The sequence below is a fragment of the Cnephaeus nilssonii genome (genome assembly GCF_951640355.1).
Source record: "Cnephaeus nilssonii genome assembly, chromosome: 21".
Taxonomy (NCBI): Eukaryota; Metazoa; Chordata; class Mammalia; order Chiroptera; family Vespertilionidae; genus Cnephaeus; species Cnephaeus nilssonii.
Window position 1 is genome coordinate 31265515 of NC_137092.1, and position 18406 is coordinate 31283920.

The 18406-nt window shown below is 46.7% G+C and overlaps 1 protein-coding gene across 1 annotated transcript; it reads left to right on the top strand.

Moving 5' to 3' along the window:
• The first annotated feature begins 754 nt into the window (after positions 1-754).
• IRF6 (interferon regulatory factor 6) lies at positions 755-18380 on the top strand. The gene is made up of 9 exons (XM_079761308.1): positions 755-950; positions 5269-5349; positions 6120-6296; positions 8641-8845; positions 9908-10036; positions 14214-14387; positions 15809-16201; positions 16876-16994; positions 17653-18380. Exons 3-9 carry the CDS (start codon positions 6123-6125, stop codon positions 17875-17877), a joined length of 1419 nt encoding a protein of 472 aa, XP_079617434.1. The 5' UTR covers positions 755-950; positions 5269-5349; positions 6120-6122; the 3' UTR covers positions 17878-18380.
• The last annotated feature ends 26 nt before the right edge of the window (positions 18381-18406 follow it).

The window sequence follows — 18406 nt, forward strand, 5'->3', positions numbered from 1 at the left end:
TAAACATGGCAAGTATTTATATAGCGCTCGATGAGTGCCAAATACTGTTCCGATCACTTTATATTAAAGTAACTTACTGAATCCCCACAATACCCTTTGAGCAGGGAGCTATGATTTACCTTGTTCCAGCTCAGATAAGAAACTGGGGTCTGGGTAGCTTAGAAACTTTCCCAAGCCTGTAGTAACCGAGGGAGTTGGGGTTTGAATCCCAATACTTTGAAATGAGATAAACCATTGGGGTGCGAATCTCCAGACGCCAACCTTTTCATCTTTACCGGAGAGTGACTGAATAGATGAGGAAACTGAAACGCAGTAACTCAGCCAGGGTCCCCCAGGTAAGAGGCGGAGTCAAGGCGGAATTCCTGCTCTGGAAGAGACCCAGAGTCCCTTCCCCGTATCCTGCTTCCACAGGCCCACGGGGAGCCGGGCCACCCAGAATCGCTAAACCTTTACCTGGGGTTAACAGTCTCCACACAGCAGGGTCATTATGGGGCATGAAGGCGGGGTGGCCCCCTCCGGACTTAGATCTGACCTCCCCGTCGCTTCCAGTTCCCTGGACCACCAGCCCCCTGGGCACAAGGGGTGCGCCTGCATCTGCACAATTTCTCGGTGCGGGTAAGAAGCGGGGCGGGACCGCCCGCCAGCACAGAGTTTCATATTCCTCGCGACCCGCCAATCCGGAGCGCGGGGGGCGTGGCCACACCTGGGGGGCGTGGCCAGGTGGCGGCGGTGGCTGCGGCGTCTGGGGTGAGGCGCTGACGTGAGCTGGGCGCACCTGGGCGGAGCAGGTGAGCGCCAGTGCGGGACCCAGAGCCGAGCCCGCACTCCCGACCTGCGCCGAGCCCGGTGTTACCTGCCCAACCTGTCGAGGAGCGCGGCGGCGACTGGTGATCTTAGCTGGGGACATGGTTCGGAGGGACGTCCGCTTCGGGTAGCCGGATTGAGGAAAGGTGGGGACGCCAACTTCTGGAGGCTAATCTGGGGGGGGGGGGGGGGTGGTTGGGAGGGACACGCCCGCTGGTGGAGAAAGGTCCGCTCCTGAGTTTGTGGGGTTAGGAAACCTTGGGGACATCTGTATTTTTTTTGGGGGGGATACCCTGTGGGGTTGACTGTCGCCCTTCTCCTGGTAGCTTTTGGGGTGCCTTAGCCCCGCAGCGCTGGGCGCTCCCGACCCCACACTCGGTCGACTCCCTTTCCCTCCCCGCCCCACCCGCCCTCGGCTCCTACCACCCACCGTCGGATGGGGCTAAGGAGCCTCCACCCTTTGCAGGATCGCTGGGCCGCCGGCCTCTGTATTTCCCAAGAGGGGAATTCCCAGGCCCGCGGGCCTTTGGTGCTGGTGGGTGTTTGGGGAAATTGGGGGTGGGGGGAGTTCCAGGAGCTTTAGCCAGTTTGTTGTCTCTCCCTGGATTTGTTTAGCACAGTCCGGCCCCCACCCTGGGAGACACCAGTGGATTTCCAAGTAGACAAGCGAGGTGCTGGGAGGGTGGCGCCGGGCGGGCGTGGTTGCTGGGGGTGAGGCCTCTTCCCGTCGGGGCTGGAGGGCTGGTGGTGTGGAGAAATGTGGAAAGTCTCCCCGGCCTGGCTGGAAGGGAGGCCCGAGGTGCCACACTTCACAGGGAGCCTGCTCGGTGGTAAAGGGGGTCATCCCTGCCCCAACCCTGCTCTTGATGGATGTCAAAAGCGGAAGCCTGGGAAGGGAGAGGGAGAAGGCGCTCGAGTCCGCTGGTGAAGGCGGGTGGGGAGCCCGGATAGTCCTTTAGGGTTTAACATATGTCTAACGTATGCGGGACAGCAGCACCCAGCACCCTGCACTTCCCCCTCGCCGGCCCCCAAATTCAGTCCAGCAGAGAAGAAGCGCACGGGAATTAGGGCTATCGACCCAGAATTGACCCCTGAGCAGGGCTGAACTAAAGGGAGGGCTGACTGGGAACCTGGAAGTTGGCATTTCAGTTCCCTCCGGGAGGCAGGGAAAAAACAGGACCACCACCGAGGCCTGTCTGCAAGAAATAGCGGTGTGTTTTATTCTGCGGAAAACCTCTGACGGCCAAATCTCAGCTTTGGGGTAGCTGTGCCCCCGGAAACTTGTCTGGGCAGGAGCTGCAGAAGCGGCAGTGGGGTGTTTATAGAGGACCTGCCCCCTGGAATGGGGGTATGAGTGAGCATGGTTAGTGCCTGGGGGAGGTTGAAAATGTGCCTGCTCAGTGCCCAGTGTGAAGGGAGGGGGTAGGTTAGCATTTTTGCTCTTTGGCTGGTTCCACACATGTTGGAGACACAGGCCTTGAATTTCGCTGGAATGGCAGCTAGAGATAGCAGGGCTGAGTTCAACTAGGCCGAGGTGGTTCTGTGGGCATTGGGATTTGGGTGGTGAGGGTGATTGGAAAGAGAACTCTGATTTAGGTGTGTTTGAAGGGAGGTGGGGGTGTCATGCAGTCTTCTCCCAGCCACTTCACTGGCTCTCCATGCTGTTGGCATCTTTGTTGGTGTTTTTGGTTTACTCTCAGTGTGTAGAAGAAGGGAGAGATTTGGATGGCGGGGTGCAGTGGCAGGACGTGGTACAGCACATTGATTCAGGGGTGCTGGATCCAGGCCCCAGATAAAGCACTTAACTTTTCTGTGTCTCAGTTAACCCAGCTACAAATGGGGGTGAGAATAATACCACTTCCAGATCATGAGGATGGAATCAGACACATTAAGTAAAAATACATGTAAAAACTGTAAAGCCTGTGGAGATATAAAGGGTTGTTGTTACCATGGTCTCATCAGTTGAAGGCCATCATCTTCTATACCAGTGGTTCCCAACGTGGGGCACACGCCCCACGGGGGGTCAATTTGATTTTTAAGGGGGGCAATTCAAGAATGAGTTATTAATAGTGAATTTTTTTTGCATTTCTTATGGTTCTAGGGGCCTCAAATACAGTATATAAATATATATTGTGACATATTTATGTATTTCGGTTCTCTATTATGTTTTGAAACTTTATTTGCTACTTTTTCATATCACTTCATATTATTATTATTTTTTAACAATTTCTTCCTCAGTACTTCACCTGTCCTTTCATTGTTTTATTTTTCTCTTTCATGGATGCCATGTTCTTTGGAAGCTTGTTTAGACCAAGTTAATGGCCTTTTAGGCTTCCTCCACGTGAACAGGAGTTCACTTTTTGAACAATAAGAATTATATGTCACAGGGGGATATCAGGATTTTAGAGATGCTTAGGTGGGGCATGAACAGTGGCCAAGAAATGTCTTAGCTTCCTGTGGTTAAAAAGAATACGACTCGTAGTTTTTTTTAAAAAAAAGTATACATTGAAACATGTCATTGCAGGAAAAGATGAATCATATATAAAAGTTTATAGGCAAGTATAAAATTCACTCATGATCCTGTCACCAGGTAACCACTGCGAATGTCTTGTTGCATTGGTGTATTCTTTCATTCCCCTTTTAAAATTCTGTGTGTGCCTGTACACGGATCCACGTGCATGTTGTTACAAGATGGAGATACTACTGGGCAGTCAATATTATATGCTGCATTTTCTCCCTTAACTTCATATTGTAAACATCTTCCCGAATCCAATAAAAATTATTCAGCTGCCCCGTTGTTAATAGCTGCTTAATATTGCAGCCTGTGAACATGTAATTAGCCATTCTCCTCTGTTATTTGGTTGCTTCCATTTTTCCCTTCTCTGCCTGTTTTCAGAGTCTTAGTTACTGGGTGGCAGGTGGGGGAGATCTTGGCTGACTTTCAGAAGGTGGAGGAGGGCAGGCTGGGGCGGGTTGCTCTTGGGTACGGCCATCTCGGGAGAACGCTGAGAACCAGGGCTCTAGATCTTAATCATCCGTCTCTATGGGTGGCTGCTTCTCCTTCCCCATCACTATGTGCAGTTCCTTGTGTTGGCCTGGTTGCCTTAATTTTTTTCTTCATGGGCTGTGGATCAACTAGAATAAACACTTTTCTTCAAAGTCCATGATCCATCAACAGGTCGATTTCATGTGTCAGACAGGCCCAGACACAGGACTTGGATGCTTTGCAATATACATTCTCAAAAGCCCCTCGCTAGGTTGACTGGTTGGCTGCCCATTTTTCTATTCTTTTCATCCTTCCCTTGCCCCTCCCCCTCCCAGTAGGCTAGGACTGAGGAGAAAGTAGAACTTGCCCTTGGGAGAATGTTTCCTCCTCCTTATAAGGTAATGGTCTCCGGGCTTTGATGGCTTGCGTTGCTGCCCTGCAAAACAACCTAAACCAAGGCCAAGACCAGGGAGGTGGGGGGTGGGGGGCACTTGAATTCTGCATGCCAACCAACCTCACCTACCCACTGAGCTGTGCTCCCCAGGGGGAAGGTTTCAGTTGCAGGAGATGGTAATTGGGTCAGAAGGCTCAGGTAAGAGCAGGTCTTGCCTTGCTCTTAAAGTGCCAGGGCTGAGTTGGCGTTGGGTTTTCCCCCATTGGATGGAGGTCTAGCTGGGGAGAGAAGTGGAGTTGGGGTCCAGCCCCTCAGCTAAGGGCCTCTGAATGGGAGCCTTTCGCAGACTCAACTGATTTGGTTTCTGAACTGTGATCCAGGTAGGGGTCTTTCTGGGAATGAAGGTGACTTATTTGTCTTCCTTTCCTCCTCAGGGCTTTATGGGGCTTGAGCAGTTCTAATGTGGATTTCTTTAGGAGGAGTCTGATGAAAACACTGAGCTTTAGTGCTTAGTAACTAGCATAGTGCTTGATACTCAATAGCTGATGACCAACTATTTGTTGAATGAATGTTATTTTTTAGGTGTTTCTTTCTCACCTTAAGTAAAAACAAAGGAAAATAAGAACACCAAAAAATAAATAATAAAAATCTAAGTACAGCATTCCAGGCAAACAATTCTTCAGTGCCTAGCTTTTCCTCTGGGCACACAATCTAGGCAAACCTTTGTTTCCTGTTGTGAGTGCGGGCTGCCTCCAATGCTATCTGCTATGTCTGGGTATTTTTATGAGATTTAATTGCAGACTTTACCCAGGCTGGCTCCTGCAACCAACCAGCTCACTCCAGCCTCTGGGAAATAAGCAGACCCACGTAAGGAGGCCATCCTAGCAGGACAGGCCCTGTCCGTACTGCTCTAGGCTTAGGAACGGTGGTATTTGATTATTCTAGGGTTTCTGAGCTTGACCAGACTCAGCTGCAGGGCAGGGTCCTCAGAGCCCATGTCTCCAGCGTTCCCACATCCTTTTCCACGCACTAGATTGTTCTGTGGATAACCAAGTCAGTCCTCCCCTTTTTTGTTTCTGTACAGAATCTTTGGGTGGCCCAGAAAAAGGACAGCTGATTCAAAGCCCAGCTCTTCAGATCCTGGTGGATATACTACCTGCTCTATGTAAGTGAGGACTTTGGAACTGGGACCCCCCCTCTCCCTCCTCCGCCCCCCAGCCATGAAGGTATTACTTCTTACGAAAATATTCCCATTCATCTTTAGCTGTCTGTCTAAACAGAGAGCATGCTTCAGGTTCGTGCCCACATCCTTATTGTTTCCATAACGATTTTTCTTCCGTCTCCCGAGACGAGTTTGAAAGGAATAATTTTCGCCCGGCTGGTGTGGCTCAGTGGTTGCCCTGTGAACCAGGAGGTCACGGTTCGATTCCTGGTTAGGGCACAGGCCTGGATTGTGGGCCCGATCTCCAATGGGGGGCATGCAGGAGGCAGCTGGTCAATAATTATCTCATTGATGTTTCTATCTCTCTCTCCCTCTCTCTTAAATCAATAAAAACATATTAAAAAGAAAAGAGTAATTTTCTTTCTCTTCCAAAGCCCTTGGTAGTTCAGGAAGGACTGTGTTCCAGCAGAGATGACATCATCTTTTCATTTTTCTGCTCCAGGATTTAAATAGAAGAAATGTGATCTGCTTACACGATAAGTCTGATTTGGCTAGAGCATGAAGTATAAATGGCTTTGGAATAAGAATCAAAAGAACCCTTTAACCTCTTTTCTTTTCTTCCCCACCTGGCGCAGTTTATTCCCATATTTAGTTTCTTTGCTGTAATCTAATGAAACTGTAGCTCTATCATAAGGGAACAGTGACTGGGAAAAGTTCCCAGCAACTGGCCTAATTCTCCTGTTCTCCCCATTTCTTCCCCCTCCCCCACCCAGATCATGGCCCTCCACCCCCGCAGAGTTCGGCTGAAGCCCTGGCTGGTGGCCCAGGTGGATAGTGGCCTGTACCCTGGGCTCATCTGGCTGCACAGGGACTCCAAACGCTTCCAGATTCCCTGGAAACATGCCACCCGGCATAGCCCCCAACAGGAGGAGGAAAATACCATTTTTAAGGTAAAGAGCCTTACCATTTGACTTGAAACGTTTTCCATTCTCTCAGACTCTGTTGGCTTTTATGTTTTGTTCTGGTTTCTCTTTTGACATGAGGAATACCCTAAATCCAAAACGCTGATGCAACAGTGTTTATGATGGGGGTGCCCAAACTTCACAGGCATAGTAATTTCTCTTGTTGGGGCACGTCTGTGATGGTTGAGGTCATTTATTCTTTCCCACTGGTCCAAGGTACTCAATTCACATTCCAAAGGATCCGGGGTGAAGTTGGCCAAACTCTTGTGAGTTGTTCCAAAAGCGCCCAAGTGTCAGCAATTGACTCTTCCTCTTCATTCGCTCAGGGTTCTTGCTATGAAGAAAGGTATTTGGGCCTGGGAATGGCTCTTCAGACCAGGGCAGGACTACTGAGTGTCAGCAGGCTCCTCGCATAGTCTGTAGGATGGGTGTAGAGGACCCTTAGCAAGTTTTTCTTTTGATATTGACATATTTTGCCCTATCCATGCCTCTGCTTAATAATTAAAAGGTGATTTAATTGTGTTTTCATTATGCGAATATCTTTTCTATAAATAAAAAGCAGCATAGGGGATATAGTCAATAATATTGAAATAACTATGTATGGTGTTGGGTGGGTATTACGCTTATCAAGGGGATCACTTCATGAATTATATAAATGTCTAATCACTATGTTGTACACCTGAAACTAATATAATATTATACCTCAACTGTAATTGAAAAATAATTAAAAATGTTAAAAATTGAAAATTACATTAAAATAAAAAAATTTGTTGCGATACAAGAGTAATTTTACTTAACTGAAAACAAGTTTTAATCACCTGGCATGTTACAAATGTTAAGTGAAACCAGAGCTGACTTAGCCAGAAGTAGGTGGGAAGCTGCTGTGGGCAGGGGTGTGATGTGGTTGGTAACTTGCGAGCCTGCACCCCATCCCCAGACCAACTTCTCTGTGCTGGTCAGTCTTCCAGCTCGTGAGTAACTTTTGTTACTGCACCCCCAAGACACCAAGAAGTGAATTCATCCTTTGTTTCCTGACTATAAGCTGCAAGTCAGAAGTGAAATTCAGTCTCTACCGTGGGCCTGTCAAGATCTTGCTGAGATTGGACCAGGAAAGGTGGGCTCACAGCTTAAAGGAGAGCCATCCTGGAGATGTCTCCCACCCGACTCAGTTATGTCAGGTGTAGAGACAAGAGGCAGAGAGAAAAAATTGGCCCGAAAAAGTAAATGAGCACTTAATTTAAAATTAAATAACGATACAATAGGGATAGGAGAACACCTGTCAACCAGCACCAACATTCGAGTTGGCACGGAGCGGGGATGGGCCTGCCCTGCCTGTCCAGCTGGTCTGAAATTGGGTTTGCTGTTGACGTATCTGGTGGTGGCTGGCCATGGAGGAAGAGGCTGGTTCCTGGAAGCCCCACTCAGAAGAGCAATCTGCGTGCTTAGGGTTTGAGAAAAGGGGGCTGTGGGAAGCTGCTTGGTCATTTCTATCTGTGTATCTGTTTGCAGAATGCTAAGGGAAGAGCCTTGGAAGTTAGGAGAAAAGTGAGGTTGCTTTCACAGATCCAAAGCTCTGACCGGCCTTTGACAGGATGGTGGGATAGGGGTGGGGGCACTAGATTTAAGTGGACGCCTGACCCACAGCCTAAGTCCATTATGTCATTTGCTTCTCAGCTAATAGAGAAGTAAGGGAGTTTACTCTCATGGTGTAGATGCAGAAGCTGAGTCTCTGAGGGGCTAAGTAGCTTGCTGAAATCACACAGCTAGTACATGGTGGGGTCATGATTTGAACCCAGGTCTATTTTCTCCCCCATTTTCATTCTGCCCCTTCTGACTGGGAATTGGAAGACCTGTCGTCAGGTTCTGCTACCATCAATTGCATGTGTGGTCTTGAGCAAGTAACCCAATCTCCTTGGGATTTAGATTCCCCTTCAGTAAAATGGGGATGAACCCAGTCTTGCTTGCCTCGAAAGGATTGTTGTGAAAATGGAATGAAAGAATGTATGGGAAGGGACTCGTAAATTACCATAAAAATGCAGAGGTTATTTCCATCTTAGGAAGAAAAATAGGGACCTGTACATTAGCCAGAATCTCAGAAGTATGACTCAGAACAGGTTTGAACAAGTGATATTTATAAATCACAGTGATGGCCTTGTGGTGGGTGCTACCTTCTGCTGCATCAGTACGGATCCTCCATGTCATCTGCGTGGGCCCTGGTGTGTGTGTGTGTGTGTGTGTGTGTGTGTATGCCTGCTGTATGAGAGAGGGTGAACAGACTTTGCAGTGTTTCTGGGCATCAGAAAGGCACTCACTGCAGTTTCCTATTCCTCAGGCCTGGGCTGTGGAGACAGGGAAGTACCAGGAAGGGGTGGATGACCCTGACCCGGCTAAATGGAAGGCCCAGCTCCGCTGTGCTCTCAACAAGAGCAGGGAATTCAACCTGATGTATGATGGCACCAAGGAGGTGCCCATGAATCCAGTGAAGATATATCAAGTGTGTGACATCCCCCAGCCCCAGGGCTCCATCATTAACCCAGGTGAGGCCTCAGCTGCTGGGGAGAAGGTAGACCGTTTGTCAAGTTCTAGGCTGGACTCTTAAAGAGATAGTTGACTTGAAAATTGCCTGGCTTTTTACGTTTAAGACTGGTAAAGCAAGAAAGCCTTTCCCTAGGAGGGACCCAGAGAACAGAAGATGTAAACTCAGCAAAATCTTCTTGCTCATTTAGGGGAATAGGTACTAGCCTGATGGCTTAAAGCATTAGAAAGTAGAGGGAGTATAACATAGATTTCTACCGAAAAAAATAGCTTCTTGGGACTTAACACTAAGGGCAGAGGCCAGGTAGTTTAGAAGAAAGGAGAGAGAAAACCTAGAAGATTTGCGTTTTAAAGCTGGTTCTTGTCCCTTCACTACTTGTGGGACATTGAATCAAGGCATTTGACCTAGCGAGTCTGTTTTTCAGCTGTAAAATAAAGATGCTCCTCTTTCTTGCCTAGTTCAAAGGCTATTGCAAGAATCAATTGATGTAACGTGTAAAAGCTCTTAAGTTCTCTTTATAAATGTTGAGGTGAGTGGCCATTTAGTTGTAGGATACTTTTGCTAAGAGAATACCACCCGATCCTCCTATATACCCAATCCTTAACAAGAAGTGATTAAGAGCCTGATAATTTTTTTTTGGAGAGCCAGATAATTTTGATTTGCCCTCAGCGAATCTGGTGAGGCCCTGCCAGGAGGGAAGGGTCTGTTCTCACATTAAGCTTACAAAGGAGAGAAGTTGGTGTCCTGAATTTCTTAAAAGGGATGCTAATGTGAAGGAAGAGGGTTAGAGTACAAATGAAGAGATTTCTGTAGAAGGGAGTAGCGTATGCAGTTCCTTAATAGGGGAGGGGAAGAGAGCTTACATCAGGGCTCTGTGGGAAGAGCTGGAACCAGGATCAATTTACTCTCAGCTCCCACTCTTCTTGATTAGGGCACTGAGGGTGCACACTGAGCCCGGAGACCCCCTGTGCTAGCTGTCCCTAGTTTGTGCAGTGGGTTAGCTGCAGCACTAACAGTGGAACCTGAGGGGCTCACTTGCAGCTGTGTGTCTGTTTCTTGGTAGGATCCACTGGATCTGCTCCTTGGGATGAGAAGGATAATGATGTGGATGAAGAAGATGAGGAAGATGAGCTGGATCAGTCACAGCACCATGTTCCCATCCAGGACACCTTTCCCTTCCTGAACATCAATGGTGAGTAGGGGTGATAGGTGGTCCAGAGGGGTGAGGAGGGCTTTGACCTTGCTCCTGCTGACCCCTCAGCCACCACTGCACTGGGAGCAGTGACCAGGCCCTGTGGCCAGGCTGCTGGTCCATTAGCAGGGGTCATAGGCAAGGGAACTCTGCTGGCCCAGTTAAAATTTTTTACTAATTCTCAGTCCCACATACAAAACTTTTATACATTTTGCTGATTTCTTTCGGGCCAAGTTGCAGGCATCATTTTCATGAATTGTAGGCAGACTCTTCTGCTCTTTCCCTCAGTATAAATTTTATGTCACTTCCTGAACAGGGTCTACTCAGCTAAGGCTCTGTGATGGGAACTTGTGGTTTCTACAGCCCTCAGTTCTCGGCTCTGATAGGATTGATCTGCTAGGGACTTTTTTTGTGTGGATTTTTAAATACATTTTTAAAAATTAATCTTTATTGTTGAGATTATTACAGATGTCCCTCTTCTCCCCCCCCCCCCCCCCGCCCCAAATAGCTCCCCTCCACCTGGTTTCCACCCCACCCCAGGCCCTCACTACCCTACTGTCTGTGTCCATAGGTAATGCATACATGCATATACGATCTTTGTCTAATCTCTCTCCGCACCCCTCCCACACCCCTTTACCTCTGAGAATCATCAGTCTGTTCCATTTCCATGCCCCTGATTCTATTCCATTCACCAGTTTATTCTGTTCATCAGATTTTTTATTCATTTGATTTTTAGATTCAATTGTTGATAGATATGTATTTGTTGTCACTTTGTTGTTCATATTTTTTATCTTTAGCTTTTTCTTCTTCTTCCTCTTCTTAAAGACTACCCTTCAGCATTTCATATAATACTGGTTTGGTGGTGATGAAGTCCTTTAGCTTTTTCTTGTCTGTGAAGCTCTTTATCTGACCTTCAATTCTAAATATAGTTTTGCTGGGTAGAGTAATCTTGGTTGTAGGTTCTTGTTATTCATCATTTTGAATATTTCTTGCCACTCCCATCTGGCCTGCATAGTTTCTGTTAGAAATCAGCTGACAGTCGTATGGGCACTCCCTTGGAGGTAACTAACTCTTTTTCTTCTGCTGCTTTTAAGATTCTCTTTGTGTTTTGACCTTGGCATTTTAATTATGATGTGTCTTGGTGTGGTCCTCTTTGGATTCCTCTTGTTTGGGGTTGTCTGTGCTTCCTGGACTTGTAAGTCTATTTCTTTCACCAGGTAGAGGAAATTTTCTGTCATTATTTCTTCAAATAGGTTTTCAATATCTTGCTCTCTCTCTTCTTCTGGCACCCCCATAATTCAGATGTTGGTATGCTTGAAGTTGTCCCAAAGGCTCCTTATATTATCTTCATATTTTTGGATTTTTTTTTCTTTTTGCTCTTCTGATTGGGTGTTTTGTCCTTCCTCGTATTTCAAATCATTGATTTGATTCTTGGGATCCTCTAGTCTACTGTTGAATCCATGTATATTATTCTTTATTTCAGTCAGTGTATGCTTAATTTCTGACTGGTCCTTTTCCTTTTTTTTTTTTTTTTTGGCATTCTCACTAAGATCCTTGAAAGTCTCACTAAGTTCCTCAGAGGTTTCTAGAAGATTCTTGAGTAACCTTATAATTGTGGTTTTGAACTCTATATCCAGTAGTTTGCTTTCTTCCATTTCTTTCATTTGTGACATATTTCTTTGTCTCTGCATTTTGGCTGCTTCCCTGTGTTTGTTTCTATGTATTGGGTAGCTGCTAAATCTCTTTTGAGTTGATGGGAGTGGCCTTGTGTAGGTGTCCTATAGGGCCCGTGGCTCAGCCTCCCCAATCACCTGAGGTGGACACTGTTAGAACACCCCTTTGTGGGTTGTGTGCACAGTTTTGTTGTAGTTGAGCCTTGATTGCTGTTGGTGTCACTGGGAGGAATTGACCTCCAGGCCAATTGGCTGTGGGGACCAGCTGTGACTACAGTGGGAGAACTGCTGTGCAGGACACACCTTTATGGAGCAGGACTTGCTTCAGTGGGGCTTTGGCACTCCCTGAGTCTGCCCTTGAATGTGTTGCTTATGCATGTGAAGAGTTGTAATGTGGTATGGTCTCACACTGACCACTGGGTACACTGGCTCTTGGGTCTCCAGGGAGGTGCAAAGTCAGCCACTGCCCGGGGCCATCCAGCAGGAGCTAAAGAGAGATCTGCAGATTCCTCCTCTTTGTACTGGGTTTGGAAATGCCCAGAGGAGGCCCAGCTGTGAAGCAAGGCAGGCTGGTGCTGGTGCCGGGTCTTGGGCCTTTTATTGATAGGTTTAGGAATCCCTGACCCAGCGGTAGCTTGTCTGACAGATTTTTAGCCCGAGGAAGAAAAGACAGTTCATATGCAAAAGCTGCTGCACACAGCTTGGGTGGGGTTATAAATTGGGTGGGATTATAAATTGGGTGGGGCGGGGTCTCAGGGAATCACCAGGGTGGAGCAAACTGAAATGGCTGCCAGTTAGCCCTGCACCAGGGAGGTCCCAGCACCGGAACAAGGACCACTGTAAGCACTTCCATCTGGAAGAAAGTTGCCCCAAGTTCCAACCCCGATGCCAGACAGTCCAGTTTCTCCCTGTATGTGTCTGGGTCCCCCAGAGCCTCGCCTGGCACTGGAGCTCAGAGGAAGTGAGAGCTTGTAATTCAAAGGCCAGCTTGTGCTGGCCTTTTTAAGAGGAGCAGCTGGGTCTCCAGCAGCCCGTGTGTCACTCAGCCCCAATCCGCACTCGTTTTTACAGTCCATAGTTCTTACTTCCTGTAGGGACTTCTTTCCCCAGCTCTGGAACCCTGGGCTGGGGGTCTGGTGTGGGGCTGGGACCCTTCACTCCTCCAGGCGGCCTCCGCAGAGGCTATCTCCCTCCCAAATATCTCCCTCCAGCCCATTCTGTGCCTCTGCGCCTCCTACCAGTCTCAGTGTGCTTTCTTCTTTACTTCTCTAGTTGAAGTACTTCCATTCAGCCAGCTTTCTGGAGGTTCTGGATGATAGCTGTTCTGTATTTTAGTTGTAATTTTGATGCGGATGTGGGAGGCAGCAAGAACGGGCGTTTACCTCTGTCGCCAACTTGGTTCTCTTTTTTGTAGACTTCTTAAATTCAGCTTCCCGGGAAAAATGAGTTGAGAGGTTGGAAGGTCACTGTGTGACAGGGCAGGTACTGAATCTCCCATTGCCCGCCCTGAGGATGCTTGAACACAAACTGAACTGCTCCTCTGCAGCATCTTCGCTGGAACTGCCCACTAAAATTGGTCCTTGACGTGCATTCAGTTGAGCAGCGTTCACTGCTTTTCTAGTTCCATCTGGCCGCTATGGGTCAAATGAGATACTTGCGGGCTGCCTCGGACCCTTTTTGGGAAGATGTGTGGCATATATGAAAAACAAAAAAGTAAAATGGGTACATAGATTTAACCAGACAAAGGGTCCAAGAAACATTAACCTCTGTGCTTTCAGAGCTGTTGGGGCAGAGGAAGAAGAATTGTGGAAGAATAGATGCCTAAGAGGTGAGGCTAGGAGGAGTGAGCCAACCTGGCCAATAGCAAAGAAATAGATGGTTTTTTTAAAATTATCTTTTAAGAATAGCTTTATTCGGGTACTTTTGAATAAATAATACTTACATGATTTAAAATTCATAATGGTACAAAAAGGTAATCAGTGGAAGGTTTTCCTTCCATCCCTGTCTCTGAACCTCCTAATTCCTTCCCTGGAGGGTCCTTGAGTATCCTTCCAGATGTTTAATGCATGTAAAAGTATTTGTTTTTAATGGAATTTTGATAAATTAACACATACTCAAAGCTAATAAACTGATTCTGTTGAGTTCATTTTATGCAAGATAACCAGGTTCTATTTAATTGCAGAGTTCAAATTTTACAACAGGGAACCTCTCATACATGCCCATACTGATTTAACCCCAGAGAAAACTCACTCCTCTGTTAATAATCTTCAGCAAACCCAGGTTTTCACGACTATGAGTTTATGGGAGAACCGATATGATTAAGTTTCCCCAGAAGCAGGTGTTTCTTGTTGTGTTAGTTGTGGGGATCCGTGATGGGCTGCCACATTTATCTCGGTCCAGTTGACTTTATCTTGTCTGTTGACTTTGTTAGGTGTTAGAGCCTCAGACCAGATGCTGTGCATGTGTGGTGCCCCTGCCTGCTCAGCCACATCCTTCTGTTCTAGGTTCTCCCTTGGCACCGGCCAGTGTGGGCAACTGTAGTGTAAGCAACTGCAGTGTGGGCAACTGCAGCCCTGAAGCAGTGTGGCCCAAAACGGAACCTCTGGAGATGGAAGTACCCCAGGCACCTATACAGCCCTTCTATAGCTCTCCAGAGCTGTGGATCAGCTCTCTTCCAAGTAAGTGAGCCCTGGGCTTTCTTGATGGGTCTTCAGCTCCTAATATAGTCCCTTGCTACCTCACCTTCTGCTTCTGTTTCTTTGCCTTGTATAGAAGAGCTACCTTTTCCACAGGTACCTTCTGGCCAACTGATGATGGGTTACCAGGGCAGAAATAAAGAGACATTAGCCTATGCCTAATTGCCCATGAGGATGCTCTGATTGGTTACAGCTCCAGGTTACTCACCTTTTAAGTGGGTGGGAGTCCTGGTTTTATCAGTTTGGCTAGGGCTGTGGTCGGCAAACTGTGGCTCTCGAGCCACATGCGGCTCTTTGGCCCCTGGAGTGTGGCTCTTCCACAAAATACCACAGCCTGGGCGAGTTTATTTTGAAAAAGTGGCGTTAGAAGAAGTTTAAAAAATTTGGCTCTCAAAAGAAATTTCAATCGTTGTACTGTTGATATTTGGCTCTGTTGACTAATGAGTTTGTCGACCACTGGGCTAGGGTATTTGGGGATAAGGCCAGTGGTGGGATAGGGAGGTAATAGCCATGGATTTAGTAAAGGGTTTTTTTTAGATTTTGAGGGGCTTTAGGGTCCAGAGAAAATCTCTTTCTGGATTGGGCAAAATTTATTTCAATGAAGAACCATTGTAGCCCTAGCTGGGTAGCTCAGTTGGTTAGAGCATCGTCCCGATGCCAAGGTTGATCATCGGTCAGGGCACCCTATTGTATGTGTCCATGCAATGAATTTATAAATAAGTGCAACAAGTCGATGTTTCTCTCCCTCTCTCCCTTCTCCTCTCTCTTTAAAATCAGCTAACAAAATTAAAAAATATATATTAAAATAAAAAAAGAATCACTGTCAATTCTCCATCTCCCTTTCAATCTACACATGGGGGAAGGGGAGTGAATGCTAGAATTTTGTCCAAGAGGCTTTCTTAAGACCATAGGAACACTTGCTGAGTGAAAATTTAGTTTGCTGTGAGCTGTATCTTTTTTATGATATATTGTTAAAACAGAAAGATGAGTTGTTAATTTCTTCTTGTTTCTCTGGTTTCTTTAAACAACGAGACAAAAATATGACACAAGCCAGATACCTTAGTTTCTAGCTCCTTCCAATGCCTATAGATACAAAGACTCAGTATGAAATGGGAAGACCAGGACTCACACCTTAGCTTGGAGGAATTCTAGCCCTTAGGGTGTGGTGATTGAGCAGAGATAGGATAGATGGACCTTTGAACTGTTTGCTTCAAGACAGCCTTTTGCGTGACTGTCACAGGGTTGTGTTGATGTCTCCCTTTACTGCAGGAAGGATAACTATGGCAGTGGCCTTCCTGAATGCTGCTAGAAAGGTGCTCAATCTTGATGCACTTGTATGAGTCTTAGGGATAAATGGGCAGAGCAGCAGAGCAGGACTCTCACTGTCCTCTCTCATCTTGCAGTGACTGACCTGGACATCAAGTTTCAGTACCGTGGGAAGGAGTATGTGCAGACCTTGACCGTGAGCAACCCCCAGGGTTGCCGGCTCTTCTATGGGGACCTGGGTCCCATGCCTGACCAGGAGGAGCTCTTCGGTCCTGTCAGTCTGGAGCAGGTCAAGTTCCCAGGTCCGGAGCACATCACCAATGAGAAGCAGAAGCTGTTCACCAGCAAGCTGCTCGACGTCATGGACAGAGGACTGATCCTGGAGGTCAGCGGTCACGCCATTTATGCCATCAGGCTGTGCCAGTGCAAGGTGTACTGGTCGGGGCCATGTGCCCCATCACTTGTTGCTCCCAACCTGATTGAGAGGCAAAAGAAGGTCAAACTCTTTTGTCTGGAAACATTCCTTAGTGGTGAGTCTCTTTTCAGAAGGTTGATGGGTGGGAAGTGGTCCCTGGAAATATGTCTTCCTCCATTCCTCCCCACTTTCCTGGCTCTGCAAAGATTTTAGCCAATTTTTTTTTTTCTGGAGGAAGTAAAGGTCGAAAAGAACCTTAGTTCTGAGAAATGAAAGTGACCTGGGCAACAAAGAAGGTCATTCCACTCCAATGCTATGCACTTAGACGCTACTTTTGGTTGGTTTTTAGCACCTTTAGTGGCAGAAGAGGGAAACAGCCTTGGCATTAGCTCCCAAATGCTACCAGTTTATCCTTAACTTTGGAAGGTGACCCTGTTCATCATGATCAGCAAAACGTATACTCTTCTCCTTTGAAAAATATCCGAATGGTGAATTCAAGCAGGCAAATTTAGGGAGAGCACTGCATTGTGAATTTTACAATGTGGTTTGAACCCCAAGTCTAACTCAGTGGTTTCCTCTGAAATGATGAAAATGTTCTGTATTTGTGTTGTCCAGTATGGTAGCCACTAGCCACATGTGGCTATTGAGCATGTTCATGTGACTAAGAAACTAATTTTAATTAAATTGAATAGCCACATGTTGTAGCTAGTGCCTACCATAGTAGGATAGTATTTATGGAGTGGGTATGAAATGACCCAGTACACCAAAGTTGCTCTCCACCTTTTGCAGAGCTCATTGCCCACCAGAAAGGACAGATAGAGAAGCAGCCGCCATTTGAGATCTACTTATGCTTTGGCGAAGAATGGCCAGACGGGAAACCCCCGGAAAGGAAACTCATTTTGGTTCAGGTGAGGAGATAAGGATGTGCCAATACCTCTTTACCTTTTAATCAAAGCTTTAGCACCTAGGTCTGAGGTAGAGCCCTGAGCAAGGACCCATCAGACTGAGTGGGTTTTAACCCCATCAGATGAAGTAGCAGACTCAAGCTTTGCACATTGCACAGTAGGTCCACAATGGGGAATACAAGGTCCTCAAAGTGGGTGATGGATTTAGTGCAGACCTTAGCTTTCATTCTCTTACTGACATTGGTCTTGCTGAAACCTAACAGGATATGACCCTTTCAGCTTTTTTACAAAAACCTTTCAATTACTTTTAAGAACACAATCTTATTCTAGGAAGTAAAACCACGATCACTTGGGTTTGGCCCCTGGATTTGTACAACAAGACTAGGCAATAGATGAAATCTGGGTAAAAGTCTTGCTAAATCAGCAGTTATTTGTTTAGATATGTGATATGATGCTGCATCTAGATTCTTGACCTTCATTTGAACCAACTTTTAGAGTAAACCCTAGTTGGATAGTTCAGAGAGATGAAGGCATATCCCTATATCTAGAGTGGGGGGATCTCCGAGGGCCTCACTGGTCCTTCCTTCAATCTTGAGTCCCTCCTGCTGTTGAAAAATACCCTTTCCTCAGCAGATACCAGTGTGCTCTGTGTTCTGAACAGGTTATTCCGGTGGTGGCTCGGATGATCTACGAGATGTTTTCTGGTGATTTCACACGATCCTTTGACAGTGGCAGTGTCCGCCTGCAGATCTCGACTCCAGACATCAAAGATAACATCGTTGCTCAGCTGAAGCAGCTGTATCGCATCCTCCAAACCCAGGAAAGCTGGCAGCCCATGCAGTCTACCCCCAACATGCAGCTGCCCCCGGCCCTGCCGGCTCAGTAATCACGAATGCCATCTTCCTTCTCTTTTTTTACAATTATTGTACATATGGATATTTTTTATTATTCAGGTTTAACCAGCTTGTAAAACCTCCTTTCTTTCTAACAATGTGAGTCGTTTCTGATTCTCCAAATATGTCTGGTTCTTAAAGTTGATTTAATTTATGGAAAAATCACCCTTTATACTTTCCCTTTCTTTTTTATAAACATCCCAATGGTAGTAGAATTGTAGTAGAAGGAGATTTGGACACCAGGGTTCTAACTACGGCTTTACTCTCAATGTACGACCTTGAACCAAGTCATTTAACCTCTGGGCTTCAGATTCATTACTGTAAAGTGAAGGGGTTGGACTGATGCCTGAAATAATGCCAGCTTTAAAACTCTGACTCGATGACTTCATTCTACTTGTACAAGGCAAAACTGCCTGGAACAGAACCCTTCTGAATTGTTCTTGTACCACTTTTTTTTTTCTTCTTTCTTGCCTTCATTAAAGTTCCCTCAAGCGCTGATTTGTCCAGGATTGATCTGTTTGA